The sequence below is a fragment of the Synchiropus splendidus genome, chromosome 8, assembly GCF_027744825.2.
Source record: "Synchiropus splendidus isolate RoL2022-P1 chromosome 8, RoL_Sspl_1.0, whole genome shotgun sequence".
In the NCBI taxonomy this organism is placed as follows: Eukaryota; Metazoa; Chordata; class Actinopteri; order Syngnathiformes; family Callionymidae; genus Synchiropus; species Synchiropus splendidus.
The window spans coordinates 8,525,294-8,542,257 of record NC_071341.1 but is presented as its reverse complement, the minus strand read 5'-3'; the positions used below and the strand labels follow the sequence as shown (position 1 = coordinate 8,542,257).

The window sequence follows — 16,964 nt, the reverse complement described above, 5'->3', positions numbered from 1 at the left end:
TCCAAATAAAAAAAAAAATAGGAAAAAAGCAGTTTTGCTTTGTTTTTCTTTATTCAGACACACATTATCCATTCTTAAATGAAGCCAGTGCAGGTGTTACTGAGTGTTACTGCTCAGCTCTGGTGACGCTGCTTCTAATCTTGGTTAAAACATCATTGTTAAGTAGCGGTTAGACGACAACGACGGTGTGACGGTCGCATCAGATTCCCATCTGATCGACCTCTTGCTCTGTCACACGTCTGACTGCGGCAGCTTCGGTCTAACGGATGTAACACAGTAAGTGAGCAAATGTATGTAAATAAAAAAAAAAGTTATGTACATGAGTCAAATCTGGAGGTTAGACACACGCCATTATCCAGGAGTGGAGGTGCTGCAGGAGTAGAAACAGGTGCAGCAAGTGTTCTCAGTTGGGCTGGAACATCTTGGCCAGGTCGTCCAGCAGGGACATTAACTTCTGCTCCTCCAGTGGGGAGCTGTGGGTCCAGGCCAGTGGGAGGTGGGTGGACACCATCCTTCGATCTATGTGGACACACACACACATGCACACATCAATGTTTACTGGTCCGCCTCTGAATCCCCCAAAGCCTCGTCTGGTCCTCCAGCTGAAGCCCTATTGACAAGTGGACGGCACCGGGGGAAATCGAGGATCAGAGAGTCACTGCTGCTCATCCACAGCAAGACCCGCTGTGCCATCAAATATTTACTTTCTGATCCGGCATAAGCGCTGACTCGGATGATCAGGTGCCAAATGAAAACCTTTAACCCACAACTAATAAAGAAATAGAAATTCAATTATCGCAGAAGGTCAATAGATCCATCATGGAAGGACCAGGAGGCTGTGTATAGATTCTGGTGATGCAACAGCTCTTAGACTGGCCAGGAAACAGATGACTGCACACTTCAAGAGGAGCAAGAGCACTTATGGTCTGAGAACTCAAGGTCACTTCTCCACCAATGACCCCCACTGATCATAGAAGAAGAGCAGCCTAAAAGACCTCGCACTGCCTGATGCATTTAACCTCTTCGCCTGGAGGTGGAGAACCAGCTGCATCAGACCCTGCACATGTACTTTGGGTCTCTCTTCCATCTCTGGATCATGACCACCAGACCACGGACCAGTTTGTTTCCCAGAGCTCTTTAATGTAACAAAATGCAGAATTGGTCCTCACAAAATATATATTTTGAACCAAAATAAAGTTACAATTTGAATATAAAAATCTTGATAAATCCGATGAATTTCCCCTCCATTCTAGATTGTTTGCTGAAACAGTTTTAATTCAATAAAGCATGGCATTTTCTTCTGTTTCTTTTACTAAAATGTTTTTGATAATATATATATATGTATATGAGGATCCAGAAAGTAAAGCTTGAAGACTCTTTACAAAACAATTTATAAAAAAAATTTGGGGTGGGAGTCAAGAAAAAAAATGTGATTAATTAATCTCAATTTATTGCAGTTTAATGGTACAAGAATATTTGCCACAAGAAACCACATTTTTCAATTTGAATGAATTTGGTATATTACTGAATCAAATGATGGACTTATGCATACATTTAAACAACAAAATATTTATTTTGCATCAGTTTGACCATAGCACAATAAATCACCATGGTGGCTATATTCAAGTTTTTATATCACCTTATTTAAACTGAAGCTCTTTTAATGTCTTGAAAATATTTGTATAAGAATTTCAACTCCATTCAGAGTAGTGGAAACCCTGGTCACTGTGTAGAGAAAACCCTCCCTGAACAAAAGCAAACAGATGCTTTTGTTTGCTTTTGTTCAGGGATTCCTCCATGTTTGTTGTTGTTGTTCTCATCCTAGCTGCCACGTGTCTTGTGCATCAGTGTGATCAGTGGACCAGGAACTCCTGCACTTACAAAGGTTCCCTGTTGTCTGGAGAGCAAACTGTTCAATTAAATTAAATTACTAAAAATAACTTGTTTAAAGTCCCATCCCACCACTAAAAAAAATACAACAACAAATAAATGAGGAAGGCTGAGGTGAAAAGTCAGAGTAGCATTTGAACGCATCACAGAGAACATGAGGGTGCAGTACGCTTCTATAGGGCCTGTGAATCAAGAGAGGTTGAGTGTTTGTTTTGTGTCACTCGGCTCTCTGGCAGTATCTGGCACCAAAAGCATTTCACAGCAGCTGCGATGGATGTCAGCCAGACACTCCTCTCCCTCTCTCACTCATTCATTCATCAATGATAGGTGGCATCAGACCAGCCTTTTGTGCGCGTTTGTAACACAAAATAAACAGGTCAGATGTCAGCGTGACTTCACTCACGGACCCTGATAGAAGCGTCCGCTGGGGTTCTTGACGGCGGCGTCTGAGATGGCCAGCCACACCACGGTGTCGGCCCCCTGCTCCGGGGTCCGCAGGCTCTGCTTCATGGAGCGGTGGAAGTCAGGCATAGCGTTGGCCACCGCTGGAGCACAGAGAAAGAGATGGATGCCGACGAACAGGAAGTTGTGTGGACTCACCATTGGTTCAAAGTGTGCGTGGTACCTGGAGTGTCCACCCAGCCGGGATGCATGACGGAGAAGTGGATGTTGGTGTGACTCTTAGCCAGCTGCTCCGTCATCACCACCTGCTGCCTCTGAAACACACACAATGGTGTTACAACATACATTCTCTGGAGATCAGCACCACGTGGACCTCAGCGTCAAATAAACGGCACAAATAATGATCCAGTCCCGCTAGCTTCTACGTCATTCCTGATAATGTTTGTTCCAGAATGGGTCGCATCTCAGTGATTTGGTGAGGATATAAAAGAGGTGCCTTGTGCTGGGCGTAAACCATGGTGCCGTCATAGTGACCCCTCTCAGACTGCAGGTTTCCCGGCCGCAGCTTCTGCACCAACATCCCCCCAGATGAGACTGTGATCTGCAAACACAGGAGGTCGGAGGAGAAGAGACGGTGGGTGTTGAGTGACTGCTTTCATGGAGGGAAGAACATTGAATAAATGATCTTATTTGTTTGATTGAATTCATATTCAAAAATGGTCTAAAAGACATTATTTATCAAATAAAGGAGGAAGCAACTGACAAATAAAAACACCTCCCCTCCATTTTCTTCTCTAAATCTGGAAGCAGCAAGTGAAGAAGGTAGAACATCCCGCTCCCTCCTCTACTGGAGGAATAGCTAGGGGTTCCCCAGCCTCCACCCAAGTTGGCTTCAGCCCCAAACTCCCCTGCAGGAGTGTAAAACTCACTCACCCAAGAGCCATGATGGCTCTGGATAAAGAAGGGGGTTATGTGCAATGCATTTATGAAGCTTCATAAAACAATGTTTCAGAACCTTAGGTGGAACACTCTGCTCTTAAACTCTATGGTTTTGAACAACCATTTCATTGAAACTTCCCAATATTTTTACCCCACAAGCGCTGAGCTCTGAAGACAAGGACACTAGGGATGAGTTGTGGTGAGAGCTCCCTGGACGCAGGTTCTTCTAGAGTTGATGACCACCAGCTGAACTCACCACTCTGGGGTCGGCGCTCTTCTCCAGCAGGGGGATCAAGCTCTTGGTGAGAATGTAAACTCCTGTGGAACACAGTGAAAATGAAACACCTATTAGTCCGTCCTCACTGGTCTCCTGTGACTCACCCAGGACATTGGTGGCGAAGCTTTTCTCCAGCCCTTCAGCGTTCACGTCCCTCTCGCTCATGATGGCGCCGGCGTTGTTGATCTGAAGCAGAAGATCACACCAACATCTGAGACATCGTGTACCAGGCGTCTGGTGGAGGGTTCTTCCCAACAAAAATACGAGGAAATTAGAGCATATAATCATGCGGAGCATTAATATTACACGTCATACTTACTGGCAGTGGCTCAGCATCTCCACTATTCTCAGAAGGGAACAGAACAAAATCAAACAGATCATTATTTGACTTACAAGGACATTAAGAGCCTTGAACTTCTTCTTGAAGCCTTCGGCAAACTCCCACACCTTCCTGGTCTCAGACATGTCCAGGATGTGAAGGTAGATCTCCTGGTGTTTTTAAAGACAACCACACACGTACGTTACTACGGTGATGCTGGGATTAAACCTCCTGTGCGAGTGAGACAGCAAGGCTTCACTTTGTTTCCAGACTCCTTGACGATTTCTGCTCTCGCCTCCTCGGCTTTGTCCCTGTTTCTGCAGATCATGTGGATGGTTCCGCCTGAATCACAGACAGTCAGAAAATGTCGACAGGCAGAACATGACAAGTCATTCTGAGGTCAAATATACATCAAGGTGTATTAAAAAAATGACACTTGGTTCCCAATAAAACTGTCATAGTTTCGTTTTATGTGTGCTTTCGTTTTGTTATTTGCTGTGTTCCAGTGTCTTGCTTCCTGTTTTCAACTGTTTGGATCTCATTCCGCTGATCAGTAGGATTTCTACCCCTGGGTTCCAGTCTGTGCTGCCAGATGGTCACTTTGTGTTCCAATGGTTTTCGTGTTTGTCCTCCTCACGCCGTTTCTGGTGCTGACGTCTTCTGTTCTTCCTTACTGTTAGTGTTTGTGTTGTGTTATTTGTATTAAAGTTACTGTTAACTTTTAACTCTGGTTGTTCGAGTCTTCTGTAAACCGTCATCGACACTGCAATTGGGTCAGACTCACTTAGTGATCATGACACGAACATTACATTAGATGGGATTTATGCCTGAATTTAAAAAATACATATCAATTTAAAAAAATGCAGAGGTAACCAATAAGTGAATTGCAATCCACCAGTGGATCACAAAAGTAGGTTGTGAAGAAGTAAAAAAGAAATCTCATAATTTTGATATTGATAAATTGGGATGGTCGCATCAACTTTATTCTAAAATTCTGACGGAAGCAGACATGATATAATAAGGGAAAGGAACTCTCCTGACCACATACTGCAGCAACCAAATGTGCAGGTATGTATTTCATAAATCTGCCTGAAATGAGTGACAAGAAAATGAGGCTGTCAAAGATGACGGCAGAATCAAGGCTGTCACGCGGAGAGAGGCAGAGAATCAAAGAAGGCAGGGGAAAAATGACTCCTCCACTTCTCTCGCCTCAGGTTTCAATCCAAATAATGAAATGAATTGCCTTTCAAATGAGATACTTCTGTGTCCAAGTGACCCTGCACGTCTTGGTAAGGGTCACAAAAGGTCCCAGCTTGAATGCACGTGTTAAATATCCTTTCCTTGCTTTAAAATGATTTGCACACGACCTAAATATTTGGCTTTCTATCAAGATTTTGGGAACTTTCTCGCCTCTCTTTTCCAGATGCAGCCAGTTTACTGGACAACAGAAGCCAGTACCTCTCTTAGCGATGGCCATGGCAGTGGCTTTCCCAATCCCACTGTTGGCTCCAGTGATCATGAAGGAGCGTCCTGCCATGGACACTTCCAGATCCTTCTCCAGAAATCGCTTAGAGGCCGCCAGGAAGCCACTCCTGCACACACATCCACCACTTTAAACAATATTATCGGACACAGCGAAGAGAACAGTAGAAGAAGAAGTTGGTTTACAAGTCAGGCATGATTTCAAACATAAATGTCAGCGTGTTGAGGATCAGTGCTGAGGTACAGAAAGTGTCTTTACTGCGCGGACAATGAAGGAGTCAGTGTGCCAGGCAGCATCTCTGATCAGAGGTCAGCATCTGAGACCACTCATGGTGACAAGAGGGTTGTGTGTGAGTGTGTGCGCGCCCAGGACTTCAATAGCAGCCATTGTGCTGGACGCTATTGTTGAGGTCTAATGGAAGGTGGGGATGGGGACAGTGGGGCCACAAGCGAGCTTAATGCTGGCACTGTTCTATGGTGTCATGCCGAGAACTATTAGGACAAGGTCACAGCGGGCTGCCAGACCCTCTGTGGGGGACAAGATAACACAGGACAAAGAGGAAACACCACTTGAGATAGCAGTGTTTGCCGCACAGTTCTTAAGCCTGGAGTTTAGATGATAACTATTTCTTAGGAGAATCAGCTCATCAACGTTTCTTGTTGTTGTCACACACACTTTTATCCGAGAACACACCTCCCCCTCCTGCCTCCCCCCATCACCCAACTGAGGCTGAGTGATCCCAACATGCTTCCTGGTCTCACACCACCTGACTCGGATATACAGGTACTGTATATGCCTGAAAAACCTTTTTGGGAGGAGTCTCTCTAGAGTTCTGCTTGTTTCGGACATGAACGCTGGATATACAACATGAAATCTGAGCAGGACATTTGATGCTTTGCTTTTTGAAAAAGCCAACAAAAATGTCAACTTAAACTCTGAAGCAAGATTGTCACAAAAAAATCTAGTCCTTAACAGTCAACTACAGGACCACAAGGAACTGCCCTACAGAATGCACAACTCCTCATCAATACTACAGGCACAACTGTATATCTCTCTAAAAAAAAACACAAGGTGACTACATGGTCACACATCCTCCCAAAGTTGTTAAAAATAAATTAAATGAAAAGTTGCACTGCATTCTCTATTTTTAAAAATGTATTTCAATGCATTTAATTTAAACCAAATCCCCATAACTTTGACATGTTTTCACTCCCCACCTTAGTCAGAGTGGCACACAATCCGAATAAACAGCTGTGAGCTGATGTGAACACTAACACTGGTATCTAATCTTAATACTAAGATTAAATAGTAGAAGAGAAGGAATGAAAGTGAAGTGATGGTTTTGTATCATGACCTCTTATTCCCTCCCCTCCCCGCCCCTCCCTTACCTGGTGAACTCAGTGAGACCCTTCAGGAACCAGGCGGAGTTTCTGTACAGAGACATGATGCTGCTTCTGTTCCGAACTGGGACTCAGCTGAGGTCGGACCCAGACTTAAAACAGCTGGACCGAAACCACGTGGATCCGCAGAAGCGGAAAAATAAAACCTGACGTCTTTGCTGACCCGCAGTGGCTGAAAGAGGTACTGCAGCCAAACGTTGTATCCATAGTATGCTGTATATGTAGTGGAATGGAGGCAAAGTGAAACAATAAATAAAATGAAAATAAATAAAACTGTACTAATATATAAAACTAACTAAAACTATGAATGTGCATATTAGATCTTACAAGGGATTTTTATTGCCAGCTGTGTTTTCAAATGTCATCTTTAGCCTTTAGTGTCCAGCATTTTTATTAGTACTAATAAATACCGGTTAAGTGTCACATCTAATGTGAAAACACATAACTTTACCTTAACAGTATGTAAACGTGACTTATAACATTAATTAATTAATATTCTGCTATTAAAACTTATCGTAGAATTGGGCAGATTTCAGATTCGAAATTAGAAAAGTTGTTAATTTCTGTTAAAAATAAATGCCAACTTGCCAAATAAAAACTGAATCAAAAGGAAACTGCATCGAACAGCAGCAAAAATAGTGTCTTAGCATTGAGCTCATGTTTACTATCATGTATCTGATGAAATTTGCAACTAATCTGACTACAGATGTGCTAAAGTCATGGTTTAATAATGTGAATTAAAAGGACTCTTTTCTCAAGAACATGATCAGACACACTTGTCTGAGGTTAAATGCCAGAGCCCTTGTGCGTGCGAGTGCGTGTGTGTGTGGGAGGGTGGGACAACAATGCAGGAAACACCACCGGTGTTGAGAAATCAGCGGGATCTTGACTCATCTGGAGTCTTATTCATCTCTTTTCCTCAAACTTCTTCCACAAAATGGTAAGTTATTTAAACAGCCAACTACTTCAACTTTCCATAACATCAATTTCGAAATAGTTTCCAGGGATTCCTTTTTATACCACCTGTTATACAAGTGAATATATTGAAGGCTTTTGATCCAGGCGTTATTCAGGTGCCTGCGTGATTGACAGTTGGTTTAACACACGACGATTTAACATAATTAATTCTGCCTTCGTCCTTTAGAGTTTATCTTACCTGAGGTTCTCAGAAGTACAAAGTCAGCTGCACAGTCAGACCTGCAGACTCACAGCACTCCAAGTTGCTCTCTGCTTCCTTGCATATACTTTTCTTTTCACTGCATTGTTGCATTGCCTTTTCTCTTGACTGACATTTGTGAGGCACATGCCACCCACCAGGATGGACTGGAGCCCGAATAAAGCCGTGCATGACTCAAGAGAGTTTGCTGCCTGAACATTTTTTTCTAACTGAACAGTATGAGAATACAGGCTTTGTTTATGTCCTCCAGATGCGTTTCTTGCTGCTGTTCAGCAGGCAGGGGAAGCTGCGCCTGCAGAAGTGGTTCACACCAATGTCAGACAGGGAGAAGAAGAAGGTGATCAGGGACATGACCATGCTGGTTTTGGCTCGTCAACCGCGTTCATGCAACTTCCTCCACTGGAGGGATCTGAAGATCGTCTACAAAAGGTAGCACAAATGTGTCAGCTGGTGTAAACAGACGTGCTAACCTCAGTGTCGCTGAACATTCTGAAGAAGGAAAACAAAGGCGACTGCACTCCCTGACCAGAGATCACTGTCTTGACAGAGGTGAAGTTTGTCTTGAGCAAACAGAAACCATGTCAGGATGAGGCAACGCAGAGCGCCTTATCACGGTTACAACCCTGCCATAAAATCAAAGTTCTCACAAGTTCTTGGAATCAATGCGAAACTGACCTCAGAGCAGCCATTTAGAACAGTGCTTCTCAACCTTTTTGCTTCCTGCAGACCACTGTATCAACGCTGTCTCATTTCGTGAACTTAAAGCAAAACAGTGTTGCTGCTTGCATGCATTCTTATTCTGACATGAACAATGTCGACATCTTGATGGCTGGTTTTCGGCTAATACACTTCAACCATGACTCCGTTGTTTTAGTGGCAGCAGTGAGTCACAGATGACTGGGATCAAACCATCCTGATGTGGAGGAAACTCACTTCTGTTTTGTATGATAATAATTATGTGTAATTATTAACTGATATCTATTTTATGCTATTTATTAAAAAATTCACATAACATAAAAAAAAAACCTCATGTAAACGCATCCGCATTTGAAAACCAGTGATTTAACCCTCTCTTGATAATGTTCCTGGTTTGTAGTGTTTAGTTGACACGTCATCGATAAGTACTTCTTCAGTGAATAGGCAGAAATGAATGACAAATTTGTGAACAATTTATAATGGAAAAAAACTATGGTGTGATGATATATAGTTGGACTGGACAACAACAACTAGTCAAAGGCTTTGAATAAAAGTCATGTGATTAAGGGTCTTTCTCAATGAGGTTCTCACTGTGAAATATTTATTAAACTTCATTTATTTCATGCTAAACGGTGAGGACAAAGAATTGAATTGTCATTGTTATTATGTTTTTATTTTAACTAATAAACTCCTCAACAGACTGCATCAAAATCTAAACTCAAAAAAGGCATAAAATTTTATTAAAACATTTAATCTTATCTCATCCATGTTACACTGGTTAGGATGATGTACAGTGGTACCTCGGTTTTCGAACGTCCCGGACTTCGAACAAATTCGAGCAAAAATGTCAAGATTTTTTTGCTTCCGATTTCGAAGGAAAATCCAGAACTCGAACGCCCCTTAAAAAGCTGGAAAAAACATAACGTGCGCGGACCGATCAGCTGACTCACGACACGCTTTAGCTACATTTACTGACTGTTTTTCCTTCATATTGAGGTGTAAAACCTTTCCTGTTTCCGCACTGGACCGTGGTAGAGTGTCACAGGGGAGGTGCTCGCTCTCCACACCTCCGAGGCTGGAGCGCTCACTCCAGGGTTTGATGTCCTGTTGTGGGCTGGAGCTGGGACAGGGATGAGGCGAGTCTGGGACAGAGCTAAGTTACTTGGTTTATGACTTTGTCACAGCCAAACTGCACAGAAGCGCACATTCAGAGCTGGACACGCACCGGGCACCTCTTCACTTCTGGAGAGACGTCACTCACTCGGCAACCCCTCCCACATGCAGCGGCCACACACATAGAGGAACAGCGCACCTGCAGCAGACACTCTACATTCACTCCTACAAAAGACTATTTTAAGGCTTGGAATGCATTATTTCTTTTTACATTCATTGTAATGGGAAAAATTTATTCAGGTTTCAAACAAATCGCTTCTCGAACCGCCTTCTGGAACGGATTGTGGTCGAGAACCGAGGTACCACTGTATTTGTTTTTTTTCTGCTTACATTAAAATGTGAATTGTTCTCTTTGGAGTGGCACACAATGAGCCATGGCAATTTATAATAATGGCCGTGGCTACACATGCAATGCAGCCAGAGCTCTGAAGTGGCTTGTCACGTGTGCTAGCATTGGCCAAATACATGTAGGTCAACAACACTTGACTTCAACTGAACTAAAAATAACAGACCAAGCTAAGCTAAGATAAGTCTACTGATCCTGCTCCATGTTTGCATTCATCCACCGATTACAGCAGAGGCAAATATTTGCAACAAGTTGACTCTTGTGGGCGACACACTTGCCCACACCCAACTCTCGTGTGCTACTGGATATTTAGTGGAGAGTGCAGGAGCAAAGCCAGACACTCACCTGAACAGGTGTGAATGTCAGCAATACAAACATACGATTCTGCAGAAAAACTGAGAGTGGAACTTACTCAAGGCCTTGATCTGGCAACTGAAGATGAAATTGTGTTGTTTCAGCAATTCTTGACTGACACCAAAGTGGCCGTCAGAGTTATTTGCCGACTTGGGATTCATAAAGTAAATTCTGATCATACTCTCCCCTCTGCTCTCTCAGGTATGCCAGCTTGTATTTCTGCGCAGGTATGGAGAACCATGACAATGAGCTGCTCTGTCTGGAGGTGCTGCACAGATACGTTGAGCTGCTGGATAAATACTTTGGTAATGTAAGTGAGAACAGATCTCATCATACTACATCAACTTCATTGATCCGTTCATAATTTTGACACTAGAAACAATGGCACGTTCTTCTCCAGAGTGAAAGACACAGCTGAGAAATTTCCATTGCTATGAATGAAGAGAGCGCTTGTCATCTTTGAAGCCTGTGGGTCACCAAAAAACATGGGTAATACCCAAGGTTTGAAGCACCAAGTGCTTTAGGATAGAACAAATTCAATATTTTCATGGCTGTCATGAGGTAACTAGTGGGGCACTTTCCCCAGCGCCCCAGCAGTAATGAACAGGAAGTGGTTTCCCCCAAAAATATAACACTTTATGTTTTGTAGGTGCTAAATATAAATAAAATTCCCTTTGAAAAATAAATAAATGAACATCATGGCTTTATGCTGGCACAGTAACATGAGGAACCAGCGCCCCCTATAGAACTATAGGTTCATGCGTGAGCCAGACACAGAAGGGAGGCTAAACACTTTATTTTAATGTTGACACCTCGACTGAGGATAAGCCAGAGTGAAGTCCTCATCATTGGTTTGGGGTCTGAGACAGATATTCAAGGATGTGATGACATTTTTCTAAACCTCCCAAGCCTCAAACTGACTTCAGCTTGTTCCTTCATCCAAGTGATGAGGCTTCATGAAACAGTGTCCTCATTTTCAGAGCTCAGTAGGTGGCACTCTTGGTTTAAAAATGATGTGAGGTTCCATTGGAGAAGTTGTTGACATCTAAAGATTGTAGAACCAAGAGTGAAGTCTGAAAATGGCAAGTGTTTCCTGAAGCCTCAGGAGGCCAGTCAGTGCAGCTTATATGAGGAGAAGCAGGTGGCTGAATCTCTGACTGATGAGTGACATCCGCACGCTGTCACCACTCAGCAGTTGCCTATTTCTGATGATCGACAATTTTGTATTGATGGTGTGGTTCAATTTATGTGTTGCAACATCAAAGGCACAACTTAATTTTTTATCGTCTGTGTTGACCTCACCACACGTGCCACTGTGCGATTATACTGTACAGCCAGCAAACTTGGTAAGAAACTCCGTACACTAGGGATTGTTTCTTGGTTTGTGGAGGTTTCTATTGTAAGTACAGATGTTCAAAAATAACACATTCAGTGTTCAACAAACACATTGCATCTTTACGAACATTTTTTAACCAAATAGTCGCAAAGACTAAAGTTTCCCAAGGTTCAAACATGACGCACAATCTTTTTACTGAGCTTTTCCATTGAAACTAAAAAAATACACCATAGATTATCTATGTAGGAACAGAGCACCTGAATACGTGTGAAGCACCTCAAAATAAATACATATCTAGTGAGAAAAACCATGTTTCAAAGTTAGCAAGTCATTTCCCTCTTAGACAGAGTGTTATATTTTTTCATATCTATTATTTAAATTGAGACTCGTTCACGAGGTGAATGCACTATTTTTAGCTGTGTTTTCTGTTCTCTGGCCTTCACAATCGATCTCTGCTCTGTACATAACATCATTTAAGTTTTGCTTCCATCAGGTGTCAAAAGTCAAAGAAACAAATACCTTATATAACATATACAAGAGGAACTTTTTGTCTCCTGATGCTCGATATCATTTAAATTAGTTGTATCCATTCACACATCTCACCTATAGTCACTAGAGCGGTGCCAAATTTAGAAGAACTGAGTGGACTGTATTCACCCTGGTGTTAGTGGAATTGAATTATTAATGGAATTATGCTCCGCAGGTTTGTGAGCTGGACATCATTTTCAATTTTGAAAAGGCATACTTCATCCTGGATGAGTTTATAATGGGAGGAGAAATCCTGGAAACATCCAAAATGGCTGTTGGCGCAGCGCTTGAGGAGGCCGACAGTCTTCAGGAGGTATCATGAGATTTGAACTAGCTTGGTAAATATTGATCTTGGTGGCTGATGTCCGTCTTTCTCTTCTCCCCACAGACTTTGGACGAATACATGAACAAGCCAGCCTACTGAGCCATGAATGAAACTGGAGATTCATCTCTGCAAATATTGTGCATAGTGATCACCAAGGGCCCCTGGTTTTAATACTGAAAACACACTTTTTTTGTGGAAGGTAATGTAAATTATGTATTCATTATTGACTAAATAAAGATGTTTTGGTTAAGAATTGAATTCAGCGGAAATTAAGAAGCACTACACAGTAAGGAAAAATAAAGTCAATGCTTTATTAACTTCAAGTATGTCACATATGAACACATTTAGGAAAGAATTACCAAAAAGCAAACACAAGTGGAATCCAACACTGAACTGGTGGTATGTGTTTGTCTTATAAGCTATGACTGTTGTTCAATCTCTAGTCAACACAACAGAATCACAACCGCTTGACTGCTTGTTTTATCATCCAAAATACTTTATTTCGACCCTTTCCGAAAGAATATATATATATATATATTTATACGTATCTACAGCCTGTATTTATGCCCCTGGGGCAGTTTTGGCATCAGATTCTTCCGTCTCTGGGTTCAGGTAATTCAGTAATTTCATCACGGCATCATTATCGAAGCTTTGTGTGTCGCTGTTTTGCACATCGTCCTCTGACTGTCTCTTTTCATTCTGCTGCTTGTCTGAGTCCATCTGATCCAAGTAGTCCTGAATGGCCTGCTCGAAAGACCCGGTCATGGCCTGCCCGGCCTCCTCCCTCTTCTGCGTGGCTCTGTAGCTGCTGGGTTTGGGGTATCTGGACAACATCTGAGACGTCAAGTACGCCGCGAGCTCGTCCTCTCCCACTGTGTCGTCATAGTCCTCCTTTAACTTGGCAGGCGGGCGCCTCTGTGGGGAGGTGGATTCCCCCGGACGCTCTGCTGGGCGGAATCGTGACAGTGAGCTTTTGTAGCTCTGCTGCTTCCTGACAGGAGCCTCAGCCTCTGTCTCCGCCCCCCCCAGTCCCAGCAGGTTGAGGATCCGCTCCGTCTGCAGGTTTTGAGGGCTCTGCTGTCTCTGAGGGAGACGTCTGCTGTAGAACCTGGATGGAGGGACTTTGTAGGTCAGTTGAGAGAGCTGGTTTCCAGCTCTGGGTAGCTGGCTGCTCTTCCTGTTCTGCGACGTGGATGAGGATCGGCTTCTGAGCATGTCGAGCAGGTCTTCAGGGGGGATCTGGTACTTCTGTGAGATCCTCAGAATCTCATAAACAACTCGTGGGTCTATGTTCTCTCTATACTGAGCGACCCGTCTTTCTTCTCTCTCCTTCTCTTCTTCCTCTTCCTCCTCTATCGCTCTCTTCTGCTCCTCCTCTGTTTTCTCCAACACTTTGAAAATGTAATAGTCCACCAAGTTGGTTACGTCATCTGGATCACTGGACCTCTTCACTGGATAGCTCTCCTCCTCTTCCTCTTCATCGTTGGCGTCTTCGTCTTCATCCTCAACGTAGTCAAGCCCTCGGTCGAGCTCGTGTTTATCCTCCTCCTCTTCCTCCTCCTTCTCGTCCAGTGGACCCCAGTTGGCTAAATCTGCCCCGAAGTCATCATACGCCACATTCCTCACATTAAACAAGTCTTCAGCTTCATCCTCCTCCTCCTGCTGTGCCACATCTTCTTCATCTTGCCGTTTGGTCGCGGTCTTTCCAGTGGTGAACTTGTCCAGTTCGTCAAAGACGGACTGCAGAGTGGCCAGGTTCTGAGGGGTGTACTTCTCCTCTACGTTCTCTGTGGTGCGCTTGTAGGGGCCCCTTTCGTCCTCCTCTTCCTCATCTCCTTCGCCCTCCTCATCATCCTCGAACATGAGTGGCAGCTTCTTATGAGGCATGATGGCTTGCTGCTTCTGCTGTTCCCTCACACCTGATGATCCTCTCGAGCTTCCGCCGAGAGACGTGGTGGGTTTGGAGGCCTGCTCAGTCTGCTGGAGGGTGCTGAGCACAGCCTGCAGCAGCTCCTCGCTCTTATCCTCCTGCCCTTCGTCTGCACCCTCCTCATCCTCATTTGTGGGGCGAGAGGCCAGTCTCATCATGGCTTGCAGCTTCTCTGTATCATCCACACGTGCGCCGTCGTATCGTCCAGCCTGGACGTCCGACTCTGCCCTCTGACCAAGACTCTCGATGTACTCCAAGGCTTTCAGCATGTCAGCGTTCGGAGGCCGATGGACACTTCCCCTCTGGGGGTCTGACTCACTTCCCCGCAGTCTGTGGTCTCTGAGTGAAGCTCCGTGTACGTGAGTGAGGCAAAGGAGGAGGAGGCTGGCGCACCAGGCAAGGGAGGGGTTTCCTCTGGTGGAGCTACAGAGGAGTGACGACATAGTGATGCCTGGAGAGGAGAAAAAAGGGTAGACACGTCAGGTTTTTCCTAACAAGCATGACGAGCCACTGTTTACCGACACGAAATATGTATGTATATTTTTAGCAGGTTAAATAACACACTTTTCACGGTAAGGAATATTATATAATATAGAAGAAGAGAATTTGTCATTTATTGCAGAGGCAAGCTATCATTTGTCATAAAGCTTGATCATAAATCACAGCTCAAGTGAACATGCATGGAATCAACTGACACTTAAACTACCATGTTAGTAAGCCTGCCCCCACCGGGTGAGTGTTTTTCTCACACTACGCAACAAATGACTGGATGTTCGGAGACTGAAATAAGCATTCACAATTAAATATTAAAAATATGCACATTAGAATCACAAGACTAAAGTTGCAGCCCGGAAAGATCCATGTAAGATATGATATATATATATATATATATATATATATATATATATATATATAGCCGGGCTGCAACTTTAGTCTTGTGCAACGTTTTTATTGCAATTGTTGCGTCTCTTATTATTATTATTGAGCGGGTTTATGCCGTCAAGCATCGCCCCCTGCCGGTCAGCAGGAGGAACTGTAGCAGCAGCAGCGGCTCCAGCTCAAATCTCATTAGTCTTCAAATTGCTGCTGTCCGTGAGTCACAGCCCTGGTTGTCACGGTAACCCGGTGGGGCTGATGTTCTCGACAGAACATTGTCCTCTCAAACGTCAAAACTACTAACACGTTGCTACTCCAACCGACCCGCCGACACGGACTCAATTACGATCAAAGGAAACACGTAGTAAAAGCGTGTTTATTGAGGAAAAAAAACGCGACATGGTCGACAGACTAGCGCACATTAATACAGGAATGAATGATAAAAAGGAGATTATTACTCGTGTAGCTTTTTTATTTTCTTTCTAATTTTGGGTGAAATACTAAAAAAAAACGCGCATTTATCTGAATGCAGTTTAAAAGTGTTAAAAGTGAAATATGAAAGGAGGGTTAAAACATTTTTTTTTAAACGGAAGAAATGAGCAGATGAGAACAAAAGACGGCGGACTGAAAACATCTTGTCTCCAGCTTCGGTGCATCAGGTTGTTCCTCGAACACGAATCGGTCTTGAGAAATCTTTTTTTTTTAAGTCAACTCAGTTGTTGAACACGAATGAATCCCGCTATTCTATGGCCGAAGTCTTACCTTCAGCGGGAGTGCAGGGTTGCGGGTCTCCGGCGGGTCTGATCCAGCACCGCGGACAGCTCCTCGGCTATTATAGTGACCACGTGACTCGTGCGTCACCGCCACACGCAAGTTCATTTGAGTCAGCCCAAGTGCTGGTGTGAGAGTGAAGCGGTTCTGACCCGGTCTCGGCACAACTGTCCAGCTTCTCAACGAAGCAGGCGCAAGTTACTATTTTTGGAGGTAAAAACGTGATGAAAGGGACTTGCTGTTCTCGATGTTTTCTTATACGTTTCATGGCGGTGTGATGTTGGGGTGACGTCAGAGGGGTAGTTGTGATTGATGCTTGTTATCAAAATTGCAGCACTGAACGGCAGACGATGACTCACATATGGTCTCTGCCACAACCAGAGAGGGGAGGGGGCTTGAGGGGGGGGGACTGCAGAAGTGTGTGTGTGTGAGACAGAGGAAGAAGCAGGGCTTTTAAATAAAGCAAGTGCGCACTCTAATATGGTTTCTGGCAGCTGTCTTGTCTGGCATGGACAGGTGTGAGTGGCTTGCTTTTTCATTCATAAAACTCCCGTGCGCTGAGAGCGCGGGCTGACCTGCACTGACCTGCGCCTCTTTGTCTACAGATTCTATTAAAAAATAGAGCTTCCTGCAGAAAGACAAGAGTTTTGTCATCATCCCTGGATTCGAATTTATGCCCCGTGGCCACTCACTGGCAAAGTTACACAATCAAAACAACTCTGTTCGACAAAACAGTCTGCGA

General features: G+C 43.9%; 3 protein-coding genes across 3 annotated transcripts; 1 reads left to right on the top strand and 2 right to left on the bottom strand.

Moving 5' to 3' along the window:
• Positions 1 to 21: 21 nt before the first annotated feature.
• dhrs12la (dehydrogenase/reductase 12-like a) lies at positions 22 to 6,774 on the bottom strand. The gene is made up of 10 exons (XM_053873066.1): positions 6,699 to 6,774; positions 5,286 to 5,419; positions 4,087 to 4,169; positions 3,902 to 3,997; positions 3,613 to 3,694; positions 3,488 to 3,549; positions 2,789 to 2,893; positions 2,516 to 2,606; positions 2,298 to 2,435; positions 22 to 519 (listed from the first exon to the last, which is right to left on the bottom strand). The coding sequence occupies exons 1-10, from the start codon at positions 6,752 to 6,754 to the stop codon at positions 404 to 406; spliced, it is 963 nt and encodes a 320-aa protein (XP_053729041.1). The 5' UTR covers positions 6,755 to 6,774; the 3' UTR covers positions 22 to 403.
• Positions 6,775 to 7,580: 806 nt separating this feature from the next.
• Positions 7,581 to 12,819, top strand: ap1s3a (adaptor related protein complex 1 subunit sigma 3a). Its single transcript, XM_053873137.1, has 5 exons — positions 7,581 to 7,650; positions 8,138 to 8,316; positions 10,658 to 10,766; positions 12,496 to 12,633; positions 12,709 to 12,819. The coding sequence occupies exons 1-5, from the start codon at positions 7,648 to 7,650 to the stop codon at positions 12,742 to 12,744; spliced, it is 465 nt and encodes a 154-aa protein (XP_053729112.1). The 5' UTR covers positions 7,581 to 7,647; the 3' UTR covers positions 12,745 to 12,819.
• Positions 12,820 to 12,936: 117 nt separating this feature from the next.
• scg2a (secretogranin II a) lies at positions 12,937 to 16,299 on the bottom strand. The gene is made up of 2 exons (XM_053873199.1): positions 16,214 to 16,299; positions 12,937 to 15,026 (listed from the first exon to the last, which is right to left on the bottom strand). The coding sequence occupies exon 2, from the start codon at positions 15,016 to 15,018 to the stop codon at positions 13,207 to 13,209; it is 1,812 nt and encodes a 603-aa protein (XP_053729174.1). The 5' UTR covers positions 15,019 to 15,026; positions 16,214 to 16,299; the 3' UTR covers positions 12,937 to 13,206.
• Positions 16,300 to 16,964: the final 665 nt, after the last annotated feature.